General features: G+C 38.8%; 2 protein-coding genes across 4 annotated transcripts in view; one reads left to right on the top strand and one right to left on the bottom strand.

The window, feature by feature from the left end:
- The window catches only part of ZCCHC14 (zinc finger CCHC-type containing 14), a 119267-nt gene extending 114253 nt beyond the window's left edge, over window positions 1-5014 (top strand). For 2 of the 3 annotated variants that reach the window (XM_072636270.1, XM_072636273.1), the window contains exon 13: window positions 713-5014. In XM_072636270.1, coding sequence (XP_072492371.1) covers window positions 713-768 — 56 coding nt within the window. In that variant the 3' untranslated portion in view covers window positions 769-5014. The remainder of the gene's footprint in view (window positions 1-712) is intronic. The other variant, XM_072636272.1, reaches the window with a different exon arrangement.
- On the bottom strand, window positions 3871-17418 carry MAP1LC3B (microtubule associated protein 1 light chain 3 beta). Its single transcript, XM_072636274.1, has 4 exons — window positions 17066-17418; window positions 10817-10872; window positions 8675-8781; window positions 3871-8136 (listed from the first exon to the last, which is right to left on the bottom strand). The coding sequence occupies exons 1-4, from the start codon at window positions 17103-17105 to the stop codon at window positions 7962-7964; spliced, it is 378 nt and encodes a 125-aa protein (XP_072492375.1). The 5' UTR covers window positions 17106-17418; the 3' UTR covers window positions 3871-7961.
- Between the last annotated feature and the right edge of the window lie 395 nt (window positions 17419-17813).

The following is a 17813-nucleotide window of genomic DNA, read 5'->3' as shown; positions in this document are numbered from 1 at the left end:
CTTAAATTATTTTTCCCCCTGTGGCCCATAACAGTTTCCCTTCTCTCCATTTTTCCTTTGGTACCTCAATCCTCATCCTTCTGGCAGTGTGCTTTTTACTGACTCTTTAGCACTGTACCAGAGGGCAGAAAAATGAAAGAAGCTCAGGCTTAAATCAGTCATTTCTGTGTTTTAGCTATTTTAGTAAAAAGTTAAAGGAAGCCATTGACATTTAGGTAAAGTGATACTGGGGATTATTTGGCCATTTAAATTAACCCTACTATCCTGAACCCCTGAAATCATGGAATTGACTTTGTAGAGGTAGGTGCATGCAGTTTTTCCTAGAAGAGTAACCATGAAAAATATTTTCAATTTTATTAAGCCTTTAATGCAAAGCATTTTGAAGCGTTCTCCAGAGTGCCAGATGTCAGTTGGATGCCTAAAGCAGACCAATATCATATGAGAATCTTTCTTGAACCTCAGAAAAAGCTTATTAAAATGAGGGTCGAAGCAGCTGTTTTATCTTGTTCAACATTATTAAAAGGTTTTGGTTTTATAAATTTGTAAAAAATAAAATCCACATTTTTTTTGGTGGGACCAAGTGATAGATACTGCTTTCCAGCACCAAGGTGAGGAGCTTGGCTGCTGTGCAACTACATTTTGACAGATCATTTGGTTGTGATAATCATGCAGTGATTCAAATTTGACCCTTTTTTTTTCCCCCTCTCTCCAGGTACTTTTAGGTTGAAATATGCCCCTCCAGCAGAAAGTCTGGACTCCACAGATTGATATTTTTCTCTGGCAACAGAACACTATTAAGCCATGGAGACATAAGGAAAATTAAATACAAAACTGAGAAGTCTAGTTGCTGTTGAGCTTAATATTTTTAATCCAAAGGTGCTTTACTTTACTAGACTGGATAGAAAAAAAAATCTAGCTTAGGGGTACATCATACCCAATTTTATTGATTGCCAAAATCCTAGTTTGGAGCTTGATGTCAGGACTTGCCTAGTGGGTATCACAGATGGTTGGTGAAGTTTGCCACCTACATTCTTTGTTGCAATGCAAAAAAAAAAAAAAAAAAAAAAAAATCACATTTACTGAAGAGCATTGCCGTAATTGGTCCTTCTAGGCTGAAACATAATTCCAGGGCAGCTACGTGTGATCTGAATTGAGAGCCGGAGGTTGAAGTTTTCAAAGTGGAGTTTCGCCAGTCGGACTCTGACACCCCTGGGCTAGGTAAAATGTCTACTTTTTTTTTTTCCTAAAGTGGTCAGGCACTAATCTCTGGGATTTTTAAGGATTGCACTACAGAAGAATGTAAAATGATTTAAAATCTCTGCAGTTTTGGTAGACAATGTTAACGCGTTTTCTGAGACCAGTGCAAGAGACAGATGACCCACACTTAAAAGAATTGGCACCAGCAGGCTACATGGCCGACTACACAAATAAAGCAATCTTATTTTTTCCTTTCCCTCTGTAAAACATGTGTGGCAGTTTCAGTCCTTTTTCTGTTCATAAATGTACACTGTCAACACTTATTAGGTAGAAACCGCTGACCAGCAGCAAAATGAACTTAATTTCTAAGGGTCCAAGTCCCAGAGACGCCGGGGTCATAATGGCTCTGAGAACACCTATTTTTTTTTTTTCCTAACACATTAAACAGCGTTGAGTCCTATTCCTATTAGACGTGGACAACATCTTTCAGAGACATGTTAACTACACTACTTTTGTAAATGAGTTTGAAACCAACCTGATGCTGAACACTGTTAGCAGACTTTGCAAGCCGTTATTTTATGTAATGCTGACTTCTACCCCAAGGCTTACTGCTAAAGGATTCAGAGGTGTTGAGACAGATATTTCAACAATAACACAATTTCAGAATTAATGAGCAAAAGACTTTAAAGTTTTCCTGTCAACCTCTTTTGTTACATTTAGACTAGTTAATTCTGTTTGCTACCTAGAACTTGTCATTTGAATTGATAAGACTTGGAAGGAGCCCCCACAAAATGCACCTAATTTTGTCAAGGTGGAGAAATACTATATTCACCATGGATTCCTAAATTTTTATCCATTGGAATGGTAGCACTTGGTTTGAAAGCCAGGGACTAGAGAACAAAGGTAATTTTCTGCTAAAATATGACTTAAATGCTTAAAAACCTCTACCACCATTATGTACTGAGAAGGCAAAGCATTGTCATCCAGGGGTTTTCCATCAAGGATTTGTGAAAATTTCAAAATGTTCAGCCCATTCTGAAATTGGGATTTCAGCCTCAGGCCAAAAACGAACACCATAGAATTGGTTCCAATGTAGAGGCATTGTAATAATAGGAAATGGCAGTGATACTACACTTGTTTCAAATTTTTGGAGGTCAGTTTCCCCGCTTCATGGAAACCAAAGCAAAGGTTGTTATCTGAATCTGTGAAAAATACATACAAGATTTTATTAATTTCTTATTTCTATGCAATGTAGAAGCTACAGACCTCTGTATTTTCAGCTCTATTTATGCTACACCATATTACAGTATTGAAGTAATTGTGATGTTTGCTAACGATTTTGAGGATGTTTCATTGGATTTCTTGGGAAACTTAAAAAATTTAAACATGAGAGTGATGAAAACTGACACAATGCAACTTTGCCTTAAAGAGTTCTAGACAGTAGGAACAACTTGTCATGTTATACACACTATGTTCAAGAAAGACATAAGTTTTTCAGTGATGTTTACGATTTTAATATTTTTGAGGGCCTTGTACAGTGGCCTAGATGTATGCTGGAAGCCAAATTTTTAACTTTGTTTTTTTTTTAAACAAATTCTTCAAATTTCAGTTGTATTTAAGTAAACCCTATTTTCAACAGTGTCATTGTTGGAAACTGTCTCAAATAGCAAAAAACAAAACAAAAAAAAAATTTATGTACGTTGTATTTTTAGTGGATAATACTGGGGAGTTAAATGTCTGTTACTATTCTGACTTGTTTGGTCCATATTAACCAATATATTTAAGTATTAATTCAGTTCTTTAAAAAATTAAAACAAAAATTTGATTTGCAAATATAAAATTCAGAAGTTGAGCAGCTCACTGTTTTGACAGTTTTCCAAATTGGTTCAGTAGTAGCTATGTTCAAAGAAAATCTTGTGTTTGAAAATGGGTTTACAGTACATTGTGTCAGATGAGGACATTTTAAGTTTAGGAAAATTTTAGGAGTAAACAGAACTCGTAATGCAGAAATGGTTAAAATACCATATGAGAGCTTTCCCAAAGCAAATTACCATGTTTTATGGCTTCAGAGTATTTGCCAGCAGTATTACAATTAATTTCTGTCAGGAAGCCAAAAATAGATAAGCCCATATAGCATTTTTACATTTCATTACAAGAGTCCTTATTATTTACTTATTTAGGCACAGATCATATAACCTTTCAGGTTCTTAGTATCTTGCTTTAAATTGTGGTCTCAATCTCAGAGTGGCTGAAACAACCAGGTAGGTAGTGGTAATGCCCACTTCTTTGTGTTATGTCTGTCATGTATTAAAGAAGCTTCAAGCACCACTACCCCACTCCACCCCACCCTGACCCTTTTCTGCTCCTACAGACAAGGGGGTTTGAGGGTAGTGGAATGTACAGGTTGAAGTAGAATACAGTGTGGGATAAAACAACTATTTAAATACTTTTTTTAAAGGAAGAACAGTTAACTACCTTATGTTCTAACTTTAAATTCATTGTAGTATAGAAAACTGGAAAGTGTTAAAACTTTCTAGTTATTGAGGAGTACTAAGTACATGGGAGCTAGCACTTTTACAAATTCTATAAAAGAAAAAAAAAACCTTATGATTAGAAATATTGGGAATAAAACCAGCATTGTCTGTAACCTACAAAAGATTCTAGGAGTCAGAATGTTAGTAGAAGGCAATAGGTTCAGTATTTTTTATTAAATATTTAGAACTCTAGATCCTTTATTGCAAGAGGTCAACATGGTTCATTTACACTACAAATTGTATGTATTGAGGCACAGTAGTAGTAACTTTACCAAAATATCACTCAGCTATATCAAGTCATTAATCTTTCTGAGCACAGTATATAGGCTTCCAATCTTCATTTTTTTTAACTTAGTAGACTATCAAGCACCTGCCAAAAATTTGGTTGTGAATAATTCCCTGCCATTTTGTTGCATAAGTGGCTTTTTTTTTTTTTGGCCTTGCTAGTTCTACATACTGATATAACTGGTGCCATTAATATGTTGGAAAGTCTCAATTATTAGGGGGAAATACTCCTACTCAACTTTCACCAAGAAAAATAATCCTTGTGCATAAGTGAGTTTTGTTGTCCATAGTTGTTCACTGTGGATTAGTCCCAAAGAACAAATCAAATAGTTTACATTGAAAGCCATGGATTCTGAAGGAAGGCTTAATTGTTTAAAAAAAAAATCCCAAGGGTCTTAATGAAAATGAGCATATTGAACTGTTTAACACTTGCAATATTCATATATATGTACATATGTACACACATGTTGTGTGTAGATATATGTATATATACTGTGCTGGTTGAGGCCAAAGGTAAATGTTACTACAATATTAACTTTGAGGGAGTGGGGCAAAGGTAATCAATCAATCCCCAGATGTAACCACATAAACATGTGTATTGTTAACAGCCCTCATCAAATTTTCTACGTTTATAAGTTCATACACAAAAGGCATTTGGTACTGAATGTGAAAGCAAACCTTATGTACTCAAGTACACGTTAAACTTCAGACTCTCGGACATAATTTTATGTTAGGAATGAAGGAAAATTATCCCATTTTTGAGCCATTATTTTGTCACAATTCTACAAAATGCATGTAACTTTATAAATATTTTTTAAAAATATAGTTTTGTAAATATTTAATATTCCGCTAATTTGATTTTGAATTGTAAATGTCAAGTATTCTGTTATTGGGGTTTTTATGTTTTATTATACTTTGTTAAAAAGGAAAAATTGTACATTTTTAGAATGTTTTTATGAGTAAATTTAATGTACTGAAAATAAAAATTAAAAACAGGATTAGTGTGCCATTCAATTAGATCTTGTCATTTTGAGAAGACATTTCAGAAAAAGTCTTCAAGTCACTGACTCCAAGAACAACTTTCCCTTCCCTCACATTTGTAAGTGGAATGCTAATTAACTGGCATTAAATTTTCAACAGGGTTCCTACTAGAATATCTTTGAAATCTCGAGATACATATTAGCTAAATTACCACACTAGTTGACCTAAGATGGTGTACAGCCCAATGTGTACATATGGGCGGTCTCTAGCCTCAAGGAGAGGCTTTTGACGTGAAGCTATGAACCCCAATAACTTTGTGTAGTCTTCCTGCTTTCCCTCCCCAACGAGATTCTGCCTGCTGCTTGTTGGTCACTTGATGTATAAAGTAACTAGTTCAGTTCCTGAAGAGGAATACAAAACACCACCATAAGACAGGTTGGACCTCCAGAAGCTCATGATTAAGGAATGTTAACAGGCTTTTATGAAAATGGGAAAGTCCAAAAAAGTTTTTTAAGAAGCAGTGGTAGAAAAGAACTCCCTTAAATACCTTGGAAAACCCTTCTGTTCGGTACATTTTTCCATCAGTAAATAAGAGTGAAAAAGTAAAACCTAGATTTATAGTCCATCATGCTGTTTCTGGAGATTTTTAGCAGAGGGCCAGTTTCACCAGATTTTAAGGTCTGCTAGGATAGAATGGGGCTGAAACATTATGGGGTATAACATACAGGGCATTATGAGTATGGAATCCAGCAGTCGGTATGGCTACTTATTTGTTATGGACAGCCAAGGTCAGAAAGTGTAATCAGGAAGTTCTCATACATTCTGTGCCTAATCTTTATGGCACATAATGAATTTTGTGGCTCAGTTAAAGCTGGGCTAAAACTGGCTGTTGTAATTAAACTTTCCCCTAGTGATTTTTAGAAAAGTGTGGCCTACTAACTTAGTAGAACCTGTTTCAGATTCTCCACTAACCTCCATGAGCCATTTTCTCATTTTGAATTGATCTGAAGAACAGTGGTGCTCATGTGTGCCTAGCCTCCCTTCTCTCTCTCTGCTTTTTTTTTTTTCTCTAATTACCTTTGTTAAGGTCATCCCCACACCTCTCCCCATTACTACAATCAGGCCCCACTGCTTTGCTATTCCATAAACTATGCAGTGATTTCTTGATAATTTTGGTTCTCATGAAATACCCTGGATTCTGCATCCAACTCAAACTTTTTTTACATATTTGTTGAAAATGCTACATTTTGGACAATATGTGATATTCTAGAATCCTTTCACAAAAATTAATCCCTTTTATGTTGGATTTTGAGTTGAGCTTTGTTTTTTTTTTACCCTACCTGATCAAAATTTATTTATTTACAACATCCTAGAAATAAAACTGCCACTCAGGTTAATCTGGGATATAATTCATCCCTCTCCGCACTGTATTAAATTAAAAAAGCAACATATCTTACAGAAACCTTACTGATCACACAGCAATTACAAGATTGATGTCAGGTGTTTCGTTAAACATGAACATCTTATACAACCTAACAAGTCAGGTTGATTTAAGAATTTACAATGCAGTAAAAACACACTCATGAAAATTTAGCACTATGGACAGATGCATGCAGAAGGTGAACACAGGCAAACAAATTGTATACATTTATTAACTATAGTGCCAAGATGCAGTAATATTGCTTTTCTCCATTATAGTAAATAACTTCCACTAACAGTTGTAATATTTTTCACACACATCTAAATATACAAGGGTAATTTTAGCTGATCTGCTACATACATACTTTAGTCCAAGTGGTGTAACAATGAACGTGTTTTGTGACGCTGAAAACAAGTTGTCAACCCCATGCAAGTAGCAGGAAGCACTTATAGTCCTTTGTTCAAGATATTAAATAAACTGACAGTGTTGAAAGCAGCTTTTACCCCTTTGCTACATTCTCCTTCACAAAATGACATGCACGTAAACTGGTTGGAGGGGTTTTTATGCTTAACAGTGATAGCTGAAGTATGCTTAACAGTTAAAATTTTAATAAAGTATTTTAGTAAAGCAGTTACTTTTTCACTTAAAACATAACAAATCAGACTACACAGACTTAACCCAAAAGGTGCAAGGGAGTGCAAAATGAATTAATGCTCCAAAGTTCCAGGATGTAGTTTCTAACTGCATCAGCAAAGACTTATTCTGGTGCAAGTGTTCAATGAAATAGTCATTGATTTGAGAGTCTCTAAATCAGAGCAAATCTGTAATCAAAGAGACACCATCCCTCTGTTCTCAGGAACTTTTTGGAAGCCAAGCATTTAAAAGAAATCATGTGATTTACCCATAGAATCCGTGGTGTTTCTCTGTATGACTATATAGAAAACAAATAAGTAACAGCAAGAAAGTTGGTGGTTTATTAAGTTGGAATCTATGCATCGATTCCAGAATAAGCTAGACTTTTTTGCCCCCCATTTACCCTGTTTTGCTGCAACCATTGATGGTAAATGGACTTTAAAAAAATAGATATGACATTTGACATGCCTACTTAAAGATACAGTTAAAGAGAAACCTTCCTATAAAAATTAGCAATTTCCATGAACAAAGACTTGTTTCACTAAATGCTTAAAGGTTACCACTGGAATTGAAATTCCTATTTTTAAAAAAAGTCACTACAGCAATTCAAATGTCCATTTTATTGGCAACTTAGAATGCAAGGTATGTTTCTAAACCTAAAACTTAAAAACAAGATATCCTAGGTGAAATGGGAGTTTTCCAAAGCTGTATTGTTTATGCTTTTGGAACTGAACATGTATTATTATGTATGCATGTAATACAAGAGACAACTTACTAAAAACCCCTAAGGTGGTAATACTTCTACTTTGGTGAACTGTGATTAGATGAACTGATCAATCTCAGTTGGTAACATCCCTTTTTTCCTGGGTGAGGGCTTAAAAAATTCTAGTATAGAAGCTTGTAATTAGGTCTTACACTGAAGATTTCTTTCCAAATGTCTCCTGAGAGGCATATACCATATACAAGAATCCATCTTCATCCTTCTCACTTTCATACACTTCGGAAATAGGTGTTGAAACGCTCACCATGCTGTGTCCATTCACCAGTAGGAAGAAAGCTTGATTAGCATTCAGCTGTAGGCGCCTTCTATTGAAAAAGGGAGGAAGGCTGATTTTAAGCATTAAGAATTTTCAAGGCTTTTAGATAACTAAATCTAGGTCCTCCAAACCAGATTTAAACATGTGGCCCACAACACTTCCAAAGCAGTGTGGCCCAAATCAGATTAAAAATGTAATTGGGAATTACTTAACAAAACATGAAATACAAAAGGTACATAGATAACATTACATTTCAAAACTAAGTCAATGGGACCCTTATGTACAAATCAGTGGCCCTCATTTCTATTCAAGTTTGAGACCACTCCTCTAAATTAAAATACTTTTAAATTTCAGCTGCTATTCTGGTAAATGGGCAGCTGAGTCAAATTGGGAGGGGAAAGGAATAATACAGAACACTGTCTACAGCCTTACGAATTTTAACATGCATTTTTATGGCCCAAAGCTAATCAATTCTTGACCTTTGCAGACATTAGGAAATTAAATATCTAGTCAGAAAACTAGTGAGAGCTCATTTGAATCTTAACCATCTAGCATATAAAAGAATACATAAAAGGATTACTGAATACCTAATTATTTTGATTAGCTCACTCATGTTGACATGATCTGGTACAAGGAATTTGGTTTTATCCAGTACGGGAAGTTGTTTCTCGCCCTTGTATCTTTCTATTATCACCTACAGGAGGAAAAAAAGTACAGAAAAAAGTTTTTAAAAAGGGAATTGTTGTACTGTTGCTATAATATATACCAAAAAGTGCCTTCTATGTTTATAATTTTGTGAAGTAAAGATTAATAATTAAAAGTAAAAATTAACATACATTTGTTACCTATTCTATTTATTGTCAAGGATAGAACACATGGATAATTGTCATGGCTTAAGCTAAGTCAAAATAATGCCTAAGGTTCTTAAAGAACTCTAAACACTCATTTAACAAGACACTAAAAATTCTAAATGTAGCAGAAGCGGCTTCAATGAAAGAAATGTTAATATTCACAAAAAAATATAAACAGGGACCTTATTAGTACATGTGTACTTCCCTGCTGTGGGGGTGTGGACTTCCCATTATATACACAAAACTTCAGAAAAATCTGTAGAACTAATCTGAACAACAATAAAAAACTGGCTGGGTGGCTCTAGTCTACTCTATAGTACAAGTTCAGTCCTTCAAAGTCACTGTTCAAATACTTAACTGATTTACTGTTAAGATATTTTTATTTTAGAAGGAACTTTATTGATGATTTTGTTATTCTAGAACTATATCCTTCTCCAGAGTGGGCCTCTGCTTTTTATAAAGAATATAAACTGAAATACCTTGCAGTTAATGCAATAAGGCTATATTTCATATCTGTATATTTAGTGTAAAAGGAGTTGAGAAAGGTCTCTATTTAGACTATTACCCACAGCCAGTCTTCTAGATTCTAGAAGAATTCATTTGAAATCAGATTGCTCCAAGCAATTTCCTCCTGCTGCATCTGTCCAGCTTTTTATTTTTTAAATAGTCCTACACTTAAGAAAAGCAGGAAGAAAGTAAATCAATGCTTTTTTCCCCCCAACAATCAATACTTTTCCCCAAAAAATCTAAAACAAATTAGTCCAGCCAGACTGTCAGTCCATAGTATCAAGGAAAGACGGGAGGGTCAAGTGGAAAGGTAACATGTAGAGTCCAAGGATAAATCTCAGATCGATTTCATTTCCAACAATTAATCTACCAAAGTGCCCTAATCTGGCAGTTTAGCCAACCTATCCAAAAATGGGCAGGAAATTAAGTTGGTCATATACTTCTCCCTTAAATAATAGCTTTGTTTCCTCCAAGAATTAAAGTCAAGTTCATCAACAAAGAATGATTCAGCACCTACTTAACTATATACTAGGAACTAAGGGTACAAAGACAGTGAAAAGAAACTCACATTCTACCAGCAGAGTTTGCACGTTCCCCCCTCCCTTTTGAAAATCAGGGCAACTTATCATAAATATCCTCCAATGGTCTGAAAATTAATATAAAAATAATGAAGAATAGGATTTGTTGGAGGAGGTTCATAGCACAAAAGAAAAAAAAAGACTGAAATTCACTGGGCAGAATGATGAGACCAATCAAAATTCTCTCTCCATCCCCAAGTTCTTCCCCAATTTATTAACATTCTTTCTCCTTAGCCCTCTTGCTGCATGAAACAAATTAGTAAGGCAACCAGTAGGTCACAGCTTTTGTTTTGCTTTTTTTTGGAACACAGCTGGAGGAAAGGTAGGCCAGGTGGAATTTGTGGATCATTAGTCAGCCTGAAGATGTTGCTTAAGAACCCTAAGTGCCCTAAGAAGCCCTGTGCTAGAATCTGTAGGATAATGTCTTTTCTTTATCTCCTAAAAGGAAACCAAACACAAGATACTTCTATAGAGAGGGAAGAGTTTACAAAATAGTTTTAAGCAGAAGCCCTAATACTAATCATGTTCAAGTTAGCCACCTCACATAAGTTCAGTCTACCAGTGCTGGCCCATTTTCTCCTTTCACTAATCATAATACCCCTAAAACCCAAAAGTGAATAATGAAACATAAACATTACTATATTAATGGAACATGATTCTCTAAAAATTAAAAAATTTACAACTGTGAGATATTAACATGTTTATCAAAATACATCCTAAGTCTGATAATTTCTCTCTAGACCACAACTTTGAAAAAGCATTCTTTCCTCTCTAACAAAGAAACTTTACCTACCGGTATCTTGGTAGGATGCTGCTCTCGAATAAGTCTCACATCTTCCACTCTTTGTTCTGCAAAGAAAATAAAAACCATTGGAATTAAGTGATGGCACTGAAGGTTCAAGGCATATGGGTAAGTTTTTTGTCTTTAATCATACCCATACATGTCCTAATCCTGAAACTTAGGGTCCTTCATCTGCTCTGTACGATGGCAGTGGCCAACAACCTAGTATTCAAACTACCTGTACATTTGGCATATGGAGAAAGGCAGGATAAGTAGAGACAAAGGAGACAGATGGGCCAAGTACCTGTCCTCCAAAGGCAGGACACAAAAGCAAAACCATCCAAACCCTAAGGACTGAGCTGATCTCCCTACGGTGCTCAATTTTTCAGCAAATGTGTCAATCCTAGTAAATCCTGTCTCGAGAGGGATCCTTTCTAAATTTCATAGAAAGTTCAAAAAAATTTCCTCCTGCTGTTTCTAGTTTTTTGTTTTTTAATAACCCTTAAGAAAAACAAGTAAATCTTTTAGGAGGAAGAAGAAAGGCATAAAGAAGCTAAAAAATGTTTGGGTTTTAAGTAGTTTAATCCAGTAGTTAAAGTAAATTAAAACCAAAGCAAAATGTGTGCAGTTTGCCATGAGCAAAATATCCTCCTTGATTTAGACAAGAATTTATTTTCTTGCCTACTATCTATGTCCTCAACCCTGTGATAAGCAATAGAGTGCATATAAAAATGTCAGCCCTGATCTCAGAAATTGTCAAGTTTAGGGCCACCACCTCTGAAGCATTCAGGAGTAGAAAGGGCACTGGACTCAAGGATATTCATCATGGAATCTCTTAAAATCTGTTCACATTACCATCTTCACAGTCTACTTTTTTACATTTTACTAGCAGTCTCAACTTATGAATGGAATGTATTCCAAAAGTGTCCCCTGGAACTCAGTGTACTTTCTCCCCAAGAATACTAGGCTAGCTCACAAAAACCTTTCAATCCAAAATACAGCTAAGGCATACATACATAGTGTTAATACCACTAACCCACTGCATTTTTGGTCTTCAGCACAAGAAGTCATGAAAAAGAAGGGGGAAAGCACTCTACACCCATTTTTAAATATAAGCAATCTGTATTTGCCTTCCCTATCTCTGCCCTACTTCAGTATGTACCACCTCCCCCAAAATTACCAATTCTCCATCTTCCTCAAAGTTCCCCTTCTCAGTTTAGGTGGCCAAACTGCTATCCTCCTAATTTAATGTCTGAATAGCTGATAGTCCAATAATTCTCCAAGAAGTACTTAAAAGGATTTTGGTTATCTCCATAAATCTCTAACATTTTTATGTCAGGGCTACACATCAGAGTTTTCCATGGGGCTAAGAATATATGCTGCTAAATTTTTTTTTTCAATTTTTTTTAAAGTTTTAAGGTCTATGCCCTTCTCCCCCCTCTCTGAGGTAATAAGCAATCAGATATAGGTTATAGAAATGCAATCATGTAAAACATTTCCACATTAGTCATTCTGTACAAGACTTGAATAAAAGGGAAAAAAATGAAAGAAAGTGAAAAATAGCAATGCTTGTGTCTGTATTTCAGTATCAGTTCTTTCTCTGGAGGCAAATAGTATGCTTCACTGGGACTGTCTTGAATCACTATATTTCTGAGAATAGCCAAATCTTTCACAGTTCTTCATCAAACGATATTACTGTTACTGGGCAGTGTTCTCCTGGTTCTGCTCACTTCATTCAGCCTCAATTCGTGTAAGTCTTTTCAGATTTTTGTGAAATCATCCTGCTTGTTAATTTCTTATAGCACAATAAAATTATGTTACATCGGACACCTCAGCTTGTTTAGCCATTCCCCAATTGATGAACATCCCTCTGATTCCCAATTCTTAGCCACCACAGAAAGCTGCTATAAATATTTTTGTACAAATAGGTCCTTTTCCCTTTTTTTGGATGTCTTTGGGATACAGACCTAGCAGTGTATAGCTCGATCAAAAGTATGCAGTTTTATAGCCCTTTGGGCATAATTCCAACAGTTCCAGAATGGTTGGATCAGTTCACAACTCCAGCTTTTTTTGTTGTTGTTTAATTCTTTGTAATGCTAATACAAATCAGAAGAGGCAGAAATAACTAATCCCCATTTTATAGAATTGACTTCAAGATGATAGAGTAACAGAACTAGGAACTCACCTTCCCTGACTCAACTTTCCTTATCAATCAATGCTGTCTGCTAGATCAGCAACAAAATTAAGACTGTCCTGGACAGAAATACAACCAAGGAAGCTCTAAATTAAATCAGGAAATGGACCTAATGGTAAGAGCACATGCTTGCCTCTTTTTTTACATTGTCAGGTTTTTCTTCTTTTGGTTTTCACTGGAGTCTTTGCAGACTAAAATGATTTTTCTGCAAGTGGGTATACTATGTCCTATAAATTCATGATTCATTTAACAAAAATATCTCAAATACACATTCAGCCAAATGATCCATAACAAGTGTTGTTCTGTAGTTTCCCTCCACCCCCTTTCAAAAATTTCTAAAAGCCCAACCCAACTACCAGATAAATCAGACGCTAGTTATTCATATTACAAAGATTTCTTACTTTTACATAGGATTCAAGACAGATTTCCTTTAAACCCTCCTAGCATATTTCAAATGAAATGAAATATAATTCATACAAAACTTCCTTACCACTTAATTTCACCAGGGATGATACTCCCCATTAGGATCACAGATTGAGACGAAGCTTTAGAGGTTCTCTAGTCCATCACCCTTGATTTTACAAGATCAAAGACAAAGCTTATCCAAGGTCACATGGGTAATATCTGGAAGAGCCAAGATTCAAACCCAAGTTCCCTGCAAATAAATTCAAGCCCCTTTCTACTTAACCATACCCCAAGTGTTTTCCAAGATCTTGTCCATAAAAAGTTACTTGCTAGAAAGAAACTATGTCCAGAACATTGACTGGGTGATAGATAGCTCAGTTTCAAGCACTGTTTACTAGTCTTGGCAGCAATCCAGTCCCACCTAAAAGACTTATTGACCCTGGGACAGAAACCCACATTTTGCATTAAATATACAAGACATTTACATTAGTGTGTATGCTTAGGACATGCTTTCCTCTTTCCAAGAGTTTCAAACATGCCAAAACTCGAACTTAACCTGTACTAAGTAAAACAGGACAGTCAAAGGATGTGGGAGCATTAATAAAGTGTATGTGACATAATGCAAATTTGCTGGCCCCAAGTACAATTTATCAAAATTTTTATCAGGCAGATTATTTTTAGAAGACATTTGCACACAGCTAAACTATCAAGTAACCAATTCAAAACCCTTGGAAGTTTAAATGTGGAGTTTGTGATCTGCATGAAAATAATACAATTTGAGCTACTGACAAAAGTGAAATATTTGTTCTTACATATTTTTGCCCAAGTTCTGCTACCTAATTAACCATAAAAGTCCAGAATATCAGTGGTTCTATCCACCAGTTTCCTAACAGCATTAATCTCATCTATTTGTGGGGGAAGTGAATCAATCTGAGCTCAGTTGTGTGCACTTAAGTGTGCTGGGCTTTAGAAGATTCCTCTAGTTGAGGAATCAATTTACTATGAGCCCGACAACTACAAATCCCACAAAATAATTAGCCCCTGGATTCAAATTTACCACCATCAGGGTTAAAGAAAAGCATTAGCCATTAAGTGATATTTGATATTTCAACCAGAAAGCTATTAGAAGAGCCTTTTAAAAAGTTCCAGAAAAATGAGCTATGGAAGAAACCTGCTATAGTATAATAAAGGGAGCTGAGACACATACAACTTATTTCCAACTGAAGCAAAATCAGCAGTCAGTAAATTTTAGCATGCCCAAATCCCAAGACCAACATGAAGACAAATGGACAGAAGTTCCACAACCTCCATGTATGTGTGCTACACTCAAAATTAGATTTGATCCGTAAATAAGACTGCTTCTGACAGCATGAGTTGCAGTAGTAACTAAGTGTTTGGCTGATGTCCTGGATAAATTTAATACCTGTGACTGAGGTTGCTGACAGGAGAATGGGAAAGCAGAGATTTCAGAGCCAAGAGTTGCTGACGTTTTCAGCTCCACCCAGAAGAGGGATGGATGAAATCTGCTGGCTTTTCTTGCATGAGACTCTCAGTCCCAATAGAACAGGTCAAAAAAAAACTGGGGGGGGGGGGGGGGGGGATGGAGAATCGGTTTGAAGACAAACAGAATATATCTAATTGTCGTTCTAAAGATCATCTCTTCTGAGGGCTAAGTAATAACATTAAGGTCAAAGAAGATAATTTCTAACAAAGTCAGGTGTTGACCCTGCTAACTCACAATCCTCTTTGAGGAGCTATTTGGAGGTTGGCAAGTTGAAAGGTCAAGTTTTGTTTTGTGCTCCAAGCACAAAAAAATTAAATGCTTCTTTAATAGGATTGCAATCATCCTATTAATTTTAAAAGGTTGCATATCACCAACCAAATGCTGAGCTTTCTCTTGACTCTTCAAAACCAAAGTAGACAAAAGTGGACATACTGTATCCAATTCACTTTCCTTGTGTAACTGAAAGAACACTGAAGAAGTCTTCCTGCTGCATCAGAAGAGGTGACTTTCAAGGTCAGACAGTAAACAAACACTTATTAAGCTCCTACTAAGTACCAAACACGCTACAAAGGCAAAAAACAAAACTAAACTGGCCAGCTGTCTAAGAGCTTTACAACCTAAGGTGGTAATAAAGGATTCACATGCATTTTATATTCAGCCTGGCCTCTTGTTTATGGCACAAACTGCCTCACTCAAAAAGTACCAACTACCATTGTTTTTTTTTTTCATTATTATATATTACAGCAAACACTGTAATTAAGACTTTTCATTTTTAAACCCTTGGTGAACTAAAGTATGGTTTCCAATTCCAGTCAGATCTGCAGGGAATGCATGGATGCAGTATGGATGACTTAAGTTACTTTGGGAGCTAAAAATAGGAGCCCAATTTCAGACACAAAGAGAAAATACAGCCTGCAAGGCTGTGTGCGGATTTTCATTTTAAAAGGGCACAATAGCCACTACAGTACTTTCACAACAAAGCATCCTTTGGTAGGTAACAACTAGTGACCAAAACAAAGGGTTTATTTCAACCTTCAACAGAATGTCATCAGCTGTTACTCTTACCAACTCAAAGACTGCTGCCTTTATGATATTCCTGCCACTTTTTCAAGATACTAGTTAACTATATAAAACAAAACTACCTGTTGAAAATTTAACCTGTAAAAAAAGCTTGAAAGGGGGTCCAAACCATCCTGTTCTTATGGTTGCTCAAAAGTCTGACTTTCAAGTTTCTTCAGATTGTTCCCCAGTTTTTCAGCAAGGCCTTCATAACCCAAGGCCTAACTGTAACAGTATGGGCAAGTCACATAACCACACGGCTCTAGGTCAGAGGTGTCAAAATTCAAATGGAAACAGGTGCCTCTGGGGCCGCAGGATGGACTTGCCAAATTAACATCCTCTAGGTTGTCCCGAATTTTCATCTATTTTCAAACGTTTCCCAATTACACGGGGCGGGGGAAGGTCCGACAACCTGCCTTCCAGGTAACTCTGCTCGCCACGGGCCAGTCAAGACCCAAAGGGCCGAGCTCCAGACCAGGACCGTTAATAGAGACGCTCCTGGCCACTAAACGGAGGAGAGAGTCCCAGGCCCCCCGGGCCGGAACACTCCCTGACAACTCCTGCTGGCCCGGTCCGGTACCACGGCACCACGCCCCGGCTCGGTTTTCTTTGTCAACTTCCCACCGCGGCAGGGCCGGGCGCCAGGCCTCGAGGGCTCGCAGCCGTCGGACACGACCCCCCCAGCCGCGGATCGGATCCCCCCTCGGCCCCCGTGGCTGGACTCCCAAGGGAAGAAGAAAAAGGGAAGACGAAAACGCCACCCCCTCCCCTCCCCCTCTCCTGGGGGGGCCTCCGTCGGGGGGCAACCCCGGCTCGCACAGGCCGCGCACCCCGGCCCGGGGTCCCCCCGAGCTTCCCAGCTCCAAGGAAACGGCCGTTGCTGAGAGCGGGGGGCGAGAGGGCAGCGACCGGCAAACTGGAGACATCCGAGGGAGACGACCCTGGTCGGGGAATGAGCCCGGGCCCGGCAGAAGCCGAGACCCCCACGGCCCGGGCCCGGGGAGGAGGGGGGCGGGAACCGAGGCGGCTTGGCTTCCCCGCACCCCTCCCCCCGCCCTAGGCCTCCGGGTCCGGGGGCCGCGGCCGCGCTGGGACCTACCGAAGGTCCGGCGCTGCTTGAAGGTCTTCTCTGAAGGCATCGTGCGGGGCAGGGGAGGGCCGGGGAAGGGGAGCGGGCTTCGACGGGTCCGACGGGCCCGGGGGCGGCGGGGGCTCTGGCGGCGGAGACCGAGGAGGCGACGGCGGAGACGGAGGCTTCCGAAGTGCCCCTCCGGCCGCAACGACTTCCCTTCTGTCCCCGAAGCCCCGCAGCCGGGTCAGGTGACCCCCGGCGCGTCACAGAGGGGCGGGGCTAGTGGGAGGGCCGCCGGGCCGCCATGGCGAGCGTGGCGGAACGCGAGCTGGGAGCGGGAGGTGGTTGTGCGCCTGCGTCTGCGCGGCTCGGGCGGCCGGTGCGCGTGCGCTCTGGGCGCCGGCTGCACTGGTCGGCCCTTAGCTCGCGGCGGGGGAGGAGGGGTCCTGTGTGGGTGTGTAGTGATCGCGTCGGGCGGGGCCGCTGGCCATCCTGGGTCACCGCGCCCCCGCCCTCCACCCCACCGCCCAATCCCCTGGGGCCGTTCCCGAGGGGTGTCTGCGCCCCCAGAACGAGGGCGTTTAGGGATTACCACGGGCCAGGCTCTGCGCAAAGCGCCGGACTAATAACAGTAACAAGATGTTGATACATTACAGCTGACATGTACATAGGGGCCGTGAGCGGCTCCAAGGACGGAGGCCCGGGCTGGAGGCGCCACACTCCTCTTCTGGAGCCCAGATCTGGCCTCTGACTGCCCAGCTGGCTGACCCTGGGT

The sequence above is a fragment of the Notamacropus eugenii genome, chromosome 1, assembly GCF_028372415.1.
Source record: "Notamacropus eugenii isolate mMacEug1 chromosome 1, mMacEug1.pri_v2, whole genome shotgun sequence".
Classification (NCBI taxonomy): Eukaryota; Metazoa; Chordata; class Mammalia; order Diprotodontia; family Macropodidae; genus Notamacropus; species Notamacropus eugenii.
Note: the sequence above shows the minus strand (reverse complement) of the source record. Positions and strands in the feature narration are given on the sequence as shown.